This window comes from Martes martes (assembly GCF_963455335.1).
Source record: "Martes martes genome assembly, chromosome: 8".
Lineage (NCBI taxonomy): Eukaryota > Metazoa > Chordata > Mammalia > Carnivora > Mustelidae > Martes > Martes martes.
Genome location: NC_137895.1, coordinates 100202381 through 100213993, shown reverse-complemented (window position 1 = coordinate 100213993; position 11613 = coordinate 100202381). Strand labels below are relative to the sequence as shown.

Sequence of the window (11613 nt, the reverse complement as noted above, 5' to 3'; positions counted from 1 at the left end):
ATGCCGCACTGAGATTTGAGAGGCTTGGGCCTTGCACATGCACTTTGGGCACCTTTAGTCGCTGGCCCTTTATGCGCAGGCGCAGCCACGCGGGTTTCAGAGGTGCGCAAGCGCATTTGTGCTTGGCGTCATGGTTACGGTTGTTAGGTGCTCCAAGATTCCAAACCGTTAAGCGGTCAGTTTGGCTTATCTCTAGCACTGGTGCTGGTGTGTAGAAGCTGTGAAAAGCCCAGCGGAAGGTGAAGTGTTGGTGAAGCCTCTAGGCTTTGCAATGAAGAAGTTTTTTGGTTTCGGGACTGGGAAGGGGCGTTCATCCGTGACCTTTCGCAGGGAAGTGATGAATGACTTGAGGGCCCCGGTTGTTAAGAAGGGAGAATTCAACGAGTCCCAGTGGGTGTATAACATCCGAATGAAAGATCTCAAAGAGATCCACAGAGCTGCCGTCATGAACAACATATTGAAAATGCAGCGGTTGCTACTGCTTGGGAAAGACGTGAATAAAAGAGACAAGAAAAAACGGTAATAGAGCTGTAAGGGCCTGCTTAGCCAGAGGGAGTCATTTTGTGTTTATGCAGTGAACTTAGATTGACCCTGCCCCTCCCAGAGGAACTTACTTGCAAAGCCCAGTTACAAGGGCGGGTCAGGCCAGGTGAAGACATCCAATCAGTGGGGTGTGCATATATCTACTAGGGTAAATTGAAATTCAATTGGCCACCCATGTGTAACCTAGCAGTTTTCTCTGTGTGTTGCAGACCTATTGCAATCTCACTGGCCACCTGTGAATAGCCCGGCTAAACTACCTCTATAAAAGTTAGTCTGTTATTTTTAAGGGACATCTTTTTATACGATAATGTTATAAAAAAAGATCTATTCCCATAATAGATCAACTTCTGGGCTACAAATTCTTTCGATAAAATCCAATATATAATTTATATCTGTGTCCGCTTTGTATGTATGTTATTTACTGACTGGCTGTCGAAAGAAATTTTGAATTGGGAAGATGGTTCTGTTTGTGATTAGGAAGACATATTTCTCAAAATGTGTACTCTTCTTGTATTTATCGACATTCCATAAAGCAAATAAAATTATCAGGGTTTAAAGAATTTTGGGTTACACCTCTCTTTTATCATTGTGATGACATTAAGAAAATTTTTGGAATCACTATAGTGTACACCTGAAAGTAATATAACACTGCATGTTAACTGGAATTAAAATAAAAACTTAAATTTTTATAAGCAGACAAATTTACCCTTCCAGATATCAAAATGTATCTTAAATTTCCACAATTTACACGGTTACTAATAGCTGAAAGGACAGATGAATGAATGGGGCAGAGTAGAAAATGCCAAACACCCAAATATGGTGACATTTCATATTAGTAGGAAAAGGTGAATCATTCATAAGTGGTGGATAAATAGCTGCTATTTATTTATTTATAATAGTATTAAATACTAATATTGATCATTGGTAATTCTTGATTTTCATATGATCTATAAATCTAAATATCTAATAAACTGAAGAAAATAATTTCATTTATTATTTAATATAATGTATATAAAATATATCATATATAAGTATATGATATGTTTATGTATAAGATATATAAAATATTTATTATTTAATATATAATTTATTATTTATTTATATATTTTATATATTTTATTTTTTATTTTTATTTATATTTATAAATATAATTTATATTTAAATAAATATAATTTATATTTATATAATTTAAATAAAATAAATATAATTTATATTTATATAATTTAAATAAAATAAATAAATTAAATAAATATAATAAATTAATTAAATTAAATAAATATAATTTAAATTTATATAAATTTATATATAAATATAATTTATATTTATAAATATAATAAATTTATTTATTTATATTTTATATTTTTATATTTTTATATATTTTATATATTTTATATTATTTTTTATTTTTTATTTTATTTTTTATTTTTATATATTTTATTATTTAATTATATAAAATACATAATCTATAAAAATAAAACTGGTCCCATTTATTTGAATCCTGAGCTTCCTTTGGCTTAAAGTTTCTTGAAAATCAGAGTGAAGAATTACTTAAAAAGAATGTTTCGTTATTTTAGTCCTCTTTTCCCATAATGCTTTCAAGAACTAAAGTGTATTTAAATGCCAACCATGTGACTAGAACTGCAGTAGAACTGTTGTATGTATATACCATTATTTCATTTAACATAAGGCACATTGATTGTGTGATGCCCCACCATTTTATATACCAATAAGAAATCTTAAAAAATTCTGCCAATTATAGTTGTAAGACATTTTGAATTATAAATTGCATCCCAATGTCAGAGATACTAAAAGGTGACAAAATGAGCCTCCTAGAATCATTGATATATAGTATTCCTGTGAATATTTAAAACATATCTGAGAAGTAGGCATAATTGTATCACTTTACCTAATGGGAGAGTTGTCTTTGTACAATAGTAGCAATAGTAATAGTTATAATAATAATATGTAACAAACTTTGCATAGATCCTCATTTAAGCATGGTGACGAGGTCTTGTGAGATAACTATTTTTATTTTATTTTTATTAGTTTTTAGTAATCTCTATAGCCAACATGGGGCTTGAATGCATGACCCTTGAGGTCAAGAGTTACATGACCTTCAAACTGAGCAGGGCAGGGGACACGAGATAACTATTTTCATCTCCATTTTGTTGAGGAGGAAATTGAGGGTAAGGCTGAGCAATAACTATTAAGTGACAGAGTTAAGTAGGATTTAAACCCAGGTTGAGCTGAATCCTGAGGTCATGCTCTACCTAGTCAGATAGCCCGCTCTTTTACTAGCATGGTGAATAATCACTAATACATATTGTACTTTCTTCAAAAGAAAACTAAATCTTTGTTTTTGAGTCAAAGGAATAAGATGCTATTTAACATTTACAATTACATGAATTAACTGCATGTTTTGAAGTAGTGCACTATAATTTCCTAAAACATTCTTTCACTTTCCTAGGACTCCTCTCCATCTGGCCTGTACCATTGGCCATGCCGACATGGTGACTCTTCTTGTACAGAGGAAATGCCAGCTTAATCTCTGTGATAAAGAATGTAGGACTCCTCTAATGAAGGTGTGTGGTAGCAGCTGTGTCTGCCTGAGATGGATTTGATTGAATTACGTAGAATGAAACTTTATTGCATTTAAATGTAACTAATTGGTGAAAACTGTGGCATGCTTGCTTTAAATCCCCAGAATTTACACTCTGTTTCTTGGAATACTACTGACAGGCTATACAATACCAGGAAGAGACATGTGTAACTATTCTCTTAGAACACGGTGCTAATCCACACCTTACGGATAACTTTGGCAATACTGCCCTCCACTATGCTGTTGCTGGTGACAACACATCAATAGTAGAGAAGCTGATTTTATACCATGCAAATATTGAAGCAAGAAACAAGGTACGTCAACTTTATTGATAAAGTATTTGAAATTTTAAAACATACATATAAATTTTTTTAGCGACAAAACATTTATTTACGTATTTATTTATATATGTAATAAATAATAAATACTGAATTCGATATATCAAGTCCTATCACCACAGAAACAACTCCAAAGCCAGGGCAGGGAGAACTAGAGATCGACGATGCGCACAGAAAGGGCAGAGTTCTGTTTCCCAGCCACTCTTCCACCCCAGAAGGAGAATCTTCCCATTAGTGCTTGGGAGTGGATGGTGGGCTCAGAGCCCACAAAGGATTGAAGGCCTGGAGGGGAGTGAGGTGATGATGGAGGCTGAGTGCTGTGCAGGGGCTTAGGAAATGGGTGCTGCTGGGAATGGGTGGGAGACCATGACCCAGTGGGGTAACTTGAGTGAGTGCAAGTGGGAGGAGAAAGCAGCAGGTTGCAGGCCCTGGCCACGCCAGGCCCCAAGGTTCTGAAGATGAGAGCAGGGGGATCGGGTCATGACATCCTACAGGGGCGTCTACTTGCGCTTATAGCCACTCTGCCAGCCATGTACCGCAATGGGGTCTCCCATTTCACAGAGTAGTTCCTGCTCAGCATTGTGTAGGTCTTCGGGGGGGTATAGCTGTGCATGGGGAGTAGTGGAGGACCGCGCTCACTATTCCACTTGTTATTTCTTTGACGTGCGTCACCTCCTACCACTGCCCTTAAGGAAGCACTGTTGGTTGACATAGATAGGGTCAATTTTTCATATGTAGAAGCTCGAGCATTCCCTGAATGAAAATATTTTGAAATAACTTAGTTGTCTAAGATTTCCCTTTATTTTTATTTTTTAATTTTTTTTTCTTGAGCGTACTTTTTGGAAATACATTTTTGTAGGAACTGTAAAGAAAGAAAGCAGGAAGAAAGCACATATACAGACTTGTAAGAAGAGAAGCATGTTCTTCACATAGCAAGAATTTTTATGCCTCGGCTTCTAACCCAAGGAGTACTTCTGAGTAATTTTACATGGAATATGCTTTATTCTGCTCTAAGACCATGATCTAGTTATAGAGATAGAGAAGTGATCTATGTCTCTATGATTCAGTTGATATTAACACTAATCTTTGATACATTTTCATTCTTAAATGCAGCAATTATCTACAATTGCTTATAGTTACTAAGTTTTAGTTGACCCAAGTGTTGGTTTTCTTTAAGTTTTGAAAGAGGCCGGCTTTGGCTAACAGTGCTGTAAACTGTCAAGTCAGTTATTCGAAGTTTTAAGATTTCACTTTAATGAACTTTAAAAAAAAAAAGATTTTATGTATTTGAGAGAGAGCGTGAGAGAGAACACACATGAGTAGGGAGGAAGGGCAGAGGGAGAGGGAAAAGTAGGGGAGCCTGATGCAGGGCTGGATCCCAGGACCCCGGGATCATGACCTAAGCCAAAGGCAGACGCTTAACTGGCCGATCCACCCAGATGCCCCAGAGCTGCTCTTTTAATTCAGAGTCCATCTCCTCAGTGACCCATTTGGAGCAAGAGTGCTTTATGTTGACATCTGGGATCCTGATACCATTGATAGAAGAGAATCAAGCATGTTGGTATAACCTGGAGAAAACCTTCACCTTTATTGGAAAGCTCTCGACACTGTATCCCTGAAACTCTAATTTCTCAAATGTTAATGTTTGCCATGAAAAGTATTGTCAAATGGGGATAAGCAAATTTAAACCGATTTCTTTTGTGCGAGAGATATAGTGCAGTTCTGTAATATTTCTCAAACATAGAGGATCATTGACTCTTTCTATTGAGGCACAATCCTCACCTTCCAGCAAAGTGTGTGTTCTTTGGGATATAATTTGAGAAACACTACTCCAGAGATAATCATTTAGGCTGTTAACTCAGTAAAAATACTTTAAACTTTTACAGCTATGTCTTAGAGTTTGGAGATATAGAGATAAAAAATAGTCCCTTCCCTCAGAAAGCTCTTGGTTTCGATGGGGTGCAATAAAATAATTGGAGTATACAATGCTAAATGCTGTGATAGAAGCTGAGATTCTTGGAACCAGCCAATGTTTGAAGTAAGATTTGGAGAATGACTACAGTTAATCTGTTGAAGAGGTGGAGGAGGGCTATTTAACTTAATTTGTTTTATTTTTTTCAAAAATATTTAAGTTGAGAGAGTGAGAGTGGGAGAGAGAGCGTGAGCAGAGGTGTGGGGCAGAGGGAGAAGGAGAAGCTGACTCCCCACGGAGCAGGGAGCCTGACATGGGGCTGCATCCCAGGGCACTGGGCTCATGACCTGAGCTGAAGGCAGAAGCTCAGACTGAGCCACCCAGACCCCCTGAGGAGGGCTGTTGTAAAGAGAAGGAGCAGCTGGTGAAAGCAGGGGGGTGAGGGAGGGTCGGGGGGTGGGGAGGATGGGGGGATGGGGAGGATGGGGGGGTTAGAGTACTTATATATGTGTTTAAGTTTAGAGGATCCTTTATAGGTTTTAAAATTCAGTATGGAAATATGTAACTTTGTAAATTATAAATTGTAAATGATAAATTGTTTTTACACTTTTACAGTTGGAACTCACACCTTTTTTACTTGCTGTAAATGAAAACAAACACCAAATGGTGGAATTGTTAATTGGAAAAAAAGCAGATGTACATGTGGTTGATAAGTCGAAAAGGTACAGTAGTTGTCTTTTTTTAAACCTTATATTGTTCTAGGATGGTAACAGTTAAGTCAGACTAACTTAATAAGAAGAGGATTAATTTATAATTATATAGTGAAAAATGTCGACATGTCATCAGTTAGGCAGAAAGCAGTTATTCTGATGGGGCAATATGAAGAACAGTATACGGCAGAATTTATATTCCTTCATATCATTAACTGATGTGATTTGCAATCTTTTTTTTTCTGCCATATGATTTTATGTTAGCTAAATGGGTTTCATATTAGTTTTATTATAAAGTGTGGACTCCTTTTATTTTATGACACAATACTGAACTTCTTACCCTTTTATAGTATTTTTTGGAAACTTCTACTTCATATATATTTTCCTTAAAAGATGCATATTAAACATAAATAGGAGTTGTTTTATCTTTTGAATGACTCCTTGCTTTAAATTGCCTTTTTTTTTTTTAAGAATACTGATGTTAGATGATCCCTAAGTGATTATTAATTAGTATTACCAGATAGTGTGGGCTTATCATCCTTTTTCGTGTTCAGTATATTTTTTGTTTTGTTTTGTTTTGTTTTCGTTGGTAAGGGTAGAAGGATGAAAGATAACTTTAATTGAATAGATTTTTCTTTTAGTGAGGACAAATCATAGGTTGGTGATAAAGAGAAAAGAGATGGACTTTAGATAGACACAAGACTAGGTTTAATTCCTTTCCTACTTGCTGGGTATGTGACTTTGGAAACATTACTTATCATCACCAGATACATTCTCTCATATGAAAAGGAGGATAATATATCCTTCAAGCGTTGTTGTGTGTAAATAATGTCTTACATATATAGTATTTAATTTAGTGCCTAACACATGCTTATCTTAGTATCATTAACTGCAACTATGACTCTTTTGTTACTGTTAGTGTGAATACTGTTATTTTAAGCCTGCAAATAGCTTTTTTGTTTTTTTTTATTTTTTTATTTTTAAAGATTTTATTATTTTTTGAGAGAGAGAGAGCATGAGCAGGGGAAGGGGTTAGAGCAGGGAGCCATATGTGGGGCTCAATTCCAGGACCCTAAGTTCATGACTGAGCTGAAGGCAGACGCTTAAATGACTGAGCCACCCAGGCACCCCTGCAAATTACTTTTTATACAGACCTGTCCTCTAGAAGGCATGGAGGTACACTGAATCAGCTTAAGGAAGAAATGGGGAATTCTTTTTTAAAAGAATTTAGCATAGTTTCTTGTTCATCAAGTGACTTTAAATTAGCAACTTCTACTCTCATACCCAGGGGGGACAAGAGGCTTCTTTTTTGTCCTTTAATTTTAGCCATGGAGGTAATTTACAAAGATAAACACTTGAACGTGTTAATGGTCAATTCTGGACCGACAGGCAAGATATTAATCTGGTAAAGTATATGAAATTTGCTGTTTAGATAACTCTGAGTTCCTAAGGGTGAAGTTATGTCTCTGTTATTTTAGAACAGCCCTCATGCTTGCTGCAACTTTGAAATCTCCAGATGTAGTCAGGCTTCTTCTTCAGCAAGGTGTTAATACCTCTTCTCAAGATGAATGTGGATGGACGGCAGAAGACTATGCTGATTTTAGTGGATTTGATGTGTAAGTGTGTACATTAAAATGTTAGTTATCACTAAACTGAAGTTTAAAATAGTTTAACTCTTAGTTCTTATGTAGTGGTTGAGAGTTCGTAGTTTGATTTGGGCAATGTTGGGATGGCAGTGAGTTAGCCCCCATCATTTGCCAGAAACCAAGACAAAGGCTAGACTAGTTAGCAATAACAACGGGTGCAGGATTCTTTATCTCAGGACTATTGAGACCTTTGTCTTTAGGGATCTTAACTGTATCTGTTTTATTCCAAGGATAACTCTTATGCATGGGGTACAAAGAACGTTACATTTGTGTGTGTGTTTTTTTTTTCCTTCCTGCCGCCATCCCTCCCTCCCTCTCTTCCTCTCTTCCTCTCTTCCTTTCTTTGTAGATTTTATTTATTTATTTCAGAGAGGGACAGGGTAGGGACAGAGGAAGAAGCAGATTCCCTGCTGAGCAGGGAGCCTGATGTGGGGCTCAACCCCAGTCCCCCAAGACTGTGACCTGAGCTGAATGCAGATGCTTAACCAAGTGCCAAGTGAGCCACCTAGGTGCCCCAACATCCAACATCTTTTTTTTTTTTTTTCCTAACTAGTTACTTGGGTCTTGAGATGTTCAGTTTAGTAGAAAACCCTATACTTTCCCTTGAGGGTTATCTCTTATACTTTCCCCCTTGAATTTTCCAGGAACCTAAGGAGTTCCCTAAGACCAAAGAGACCATCCTCTTTCGCAAGTCATTTGGAGGGAAAAAAGGACATTCTTGTCATTCCCTTGTTTCCTTTGATTCTGTTGCTGCAACATTGCTGTGTAGTACCTTGGTGACTCTGTTAAGCAACTGTCTTTGGCTCAGGTCATGATCCTGGAGTCCCAGGATCGAGTCCCCCAACTGGCTCCCTGCTCAGCAGGGAGTCTGCTTCTCCCTCTGACCCTCCCCGCTCTCATGTTTTCTCCCTCCCTCTCTCATTCTCTCACTCAAATAAATAAATAAATATCTTTAAAAAAAGAAAGAAAAATAAAGATTTTATTTTTTGATAGAGAGAGTGAGAGCATGAGCAGGGGAAGGGGTTAGAGCAGGGAGCCAGACATGGGGCTCAATTCCAGGACCCCAAGATCATGACTGAGCTGAAGGCAGATGCTTAAATGACTGAGCCACCCAGGCACCCCTGCAAATAACTTTTTGTGCAGACCTGTCCTCTAGAAGGCAATGTTATTTTTCTGCAGTTTGGTTATGGTTATGATTGACCTTTGCTCCCAGGATGCCCTTGCTGATCCGCATTCCTCAGTCTTCGTGGTGACCCACGATGAGACTTCAAAGTTACAACATTTTTTAGTTTACGACATATGCTTGTATGCTCAGCTGCTATTCCACGGCACCAGCACCCTGTTCTGGCCCCTGGGCCCCCTGGCTTTAGCCACACACACCCTTCCCTTCGCACTCAAAAGCCTTACATGAAGCCCATATGTTAGCGCAGACCTTCATAATGAAGTACCGCTTGAGGATTTTGCTTTTCTATCCTGCTAGCAGATGGCAGTTGGGACCCTTCTAAGCTGTTAGAGAGGTTCAAGTAATGCTACAGGAAGAGCCTGGACTTTCCTTTCTCCTTTGTTTCTAGGCCTATATCTCAAGCCTGCTTTAAATCCTGAGGAGCGCCTTTTCTTATGGGCTGATGAAAGGTCTCATACAGCCCTTCCCAGAGTGGTGGGCGTCCCCTTTCCCGAGAGGCCATGTTTTGGGTCTAATATTTCATGAAATCCTCTTAACAACCTTGTGAAATAAGGCAGTAAGATGCCTGTTTTATAGAGGAAGACTTGGAGCCAGAGAGAAGTGGCTCGTCCAAGAGCAAATAGCTCTGGTTACAGAGTTAGGACCACTGAGTTCAAGACACGTTCCGTTATGGCAAGCTAATACTACTAATTGCTAAGTTACTACTTCATGACTGGTTCACCTTCCTTTGAAGTATATGGGGTAATTTAAGGTTTGATATTAGCTCTGATATTATTCGAAATACTCTTATGAATTGATATATTTGGTAAATGTTTTTCATATCAGTATTAAAATAGTAACATTGTTTATCACCCCTTTTTATATGTAGCAATCGCCAAATAATTGCCCAACATAGAGAAGAAAGATTTAAAAATTTTTCGCAAAATAACAATCCAGGTAAGACTTTTCAGAGTGAAGTACTTTTGGTGGTCACATAGATGAAGGCAGAGTAAGGAAGTTTTGATTATGAAAGAGCAGTGGGGGGAAAAAAAAAACCCCAATGTGTAAATTGCATAAGCTCACTTTCTTGCTTTCTTCCTTTCTTTCTCTCTCTCTCTCTCTCTCTCGATTTTATTTATTTATTTGACAGAGAGAGAGAGAGAGAGCACAGGCAGAGGGACAGGGAGAAGCAGGTTTCCCACTGAGCAGGGAGCCCAATGTTGGACTCAGTCCCAGGGTCCAGGGATCTTGACCTGAGCTGAAGGCAGATGCTTACCCAACTGAGCCTCCCAGGGGCCTCTATTTTTTTTTTCTTTCTTAATTTCTTTCTTAATAGTCTAGTATTCAGAATTATTTAAGAATTTAAATACTGTCATGAACAATAGGAACAAATCCATGAGAGAGACCGGACTCCAGGAAACAAACTGAGGGTTATGGAAGGATGGAGTGGGGGAATGGGGGAACCGGGTGATGAGTATTAAGGAGGGCACATGTCGTGATGAGCACTGGGTGTTATATGCAGCTAATTAATCATTGAACACTACATCAGAAACTTACGATGTAGTATGTGCTGGCTAACTGAACATAATTTAAAAAAAAAAGGTACCTCAGTGTGAACAACAATGAAAAAGGAAGTTAATTCTAGGTAATTTAACATATGAGACATTATTGTCTGAAAAGAAATTCATTATTTTAGTCATGACCCCTAAAATCCCTTATATCTTTGTGTAAATAAGAGAGAGATTTTTAAGTTAGTATGTTTTATGTTTCCTTTATAAGCATATTAAAACAACTTGAACTTGTTATGAAAATGGATCTTTTAGTTTTTACAAGTGGATTACATTTAGTAAGTATTATTACATACTGATTTATCTCATTAAAAAAGGAGCTATCCTCAAAACTGGGAACTCTATAATACCTTCCTGGTACCATAAACAAATGGCAAGCAATAAGAACTGGAAAACTTAGCTAGTATGCAGCAATACCAGTGAGACTGTTTTTTTTCTTTAAAGGTGACTGTCCGTGGTACAGAAATCAGAAAAGAAATGCTTTGAGAATCATAGGTGGTTTTATATATTGTTGTATCAATAAGATATCATTAACAACTTCATTTCTCATTAGTTAAAGAGAATGAGATATGTTGACTTTATTAGAACAATGTTTTCTTCTGTTCGGTGCATAATTGTCATGATACTGTAATTTTGTTAGAACACGACACTCTGTTGCCATTAGTAAAAAGATTATCATAATAAAAATTCAAATGGGGCAACTCTGAGGCTCAACAGATTATAACAAAAGCAGAAAAATGGTTCACAATAACAAAAATGCTACCACTGCTCCCTAGATGTGGCACCTAGTGCATTGTACAATCTGACATGTATGAAGGAACCTTTAACTTAGTAGACTTTTATCAAAGAAAATCTATAAGTTGGTTTGGTTTTGCAATTTATTCATTTTCATTTGTTCACTTAGCAAATAACTATCAAGTGTCCTTTAGCCACTAAGTGTTACTCTGATATAGAATACAAACATTCAAAAACCACAATCCCTTCCCTCCGGGAGTTTGTTATTATCATTGTCATTCTTATTATTTACTCTGTTTTTACTACTCTATTTTTATTATTTACTCTACTTTATTCCGTGCTTACTATGTGCCAGAGTCCCCTAGTGCTTATAATTACCATTGTTATGTTTTTATTGGTA

The 11613-nt window shown here is 37.1% G+C and overlaps 1 protein-coding gene across 1 annotated transcript in view; it reads left to right on the top strand.

Annotated features, from left to right (window-relative positions):
• Window positions 1-271: 271 nt before the first annotated feature.
• The window catches only part of LOC308347148 (ankyrin repeat domain-containing protein 26-like), a gene marked incomplete at both ends in the record, with an annotated part of 114794 nt that continues 103452 nt past the window's right edge, over window positions 272-11613 (top strand). Inside the window, 5 exons of the mRNA XM_080810283.1 lie at window positions 272-519; window positions 3011-3125; window positions 3283-3456; window positions 6008-6114; window positions 7581-7718. Coding sequence (XP_080666409.1) covers window positions 272-519; window positions 3011-3125; window positions 3283-3456; window positions 6008-6114; window positions 7581-7718 — 782 coding nt within the window. The remainder of the gene's footprint in view (window positions 520-3010; window positions 3126-3282; window positions 3457-6007; window positions 6115-7580; window positions 7719-11613) is intronic.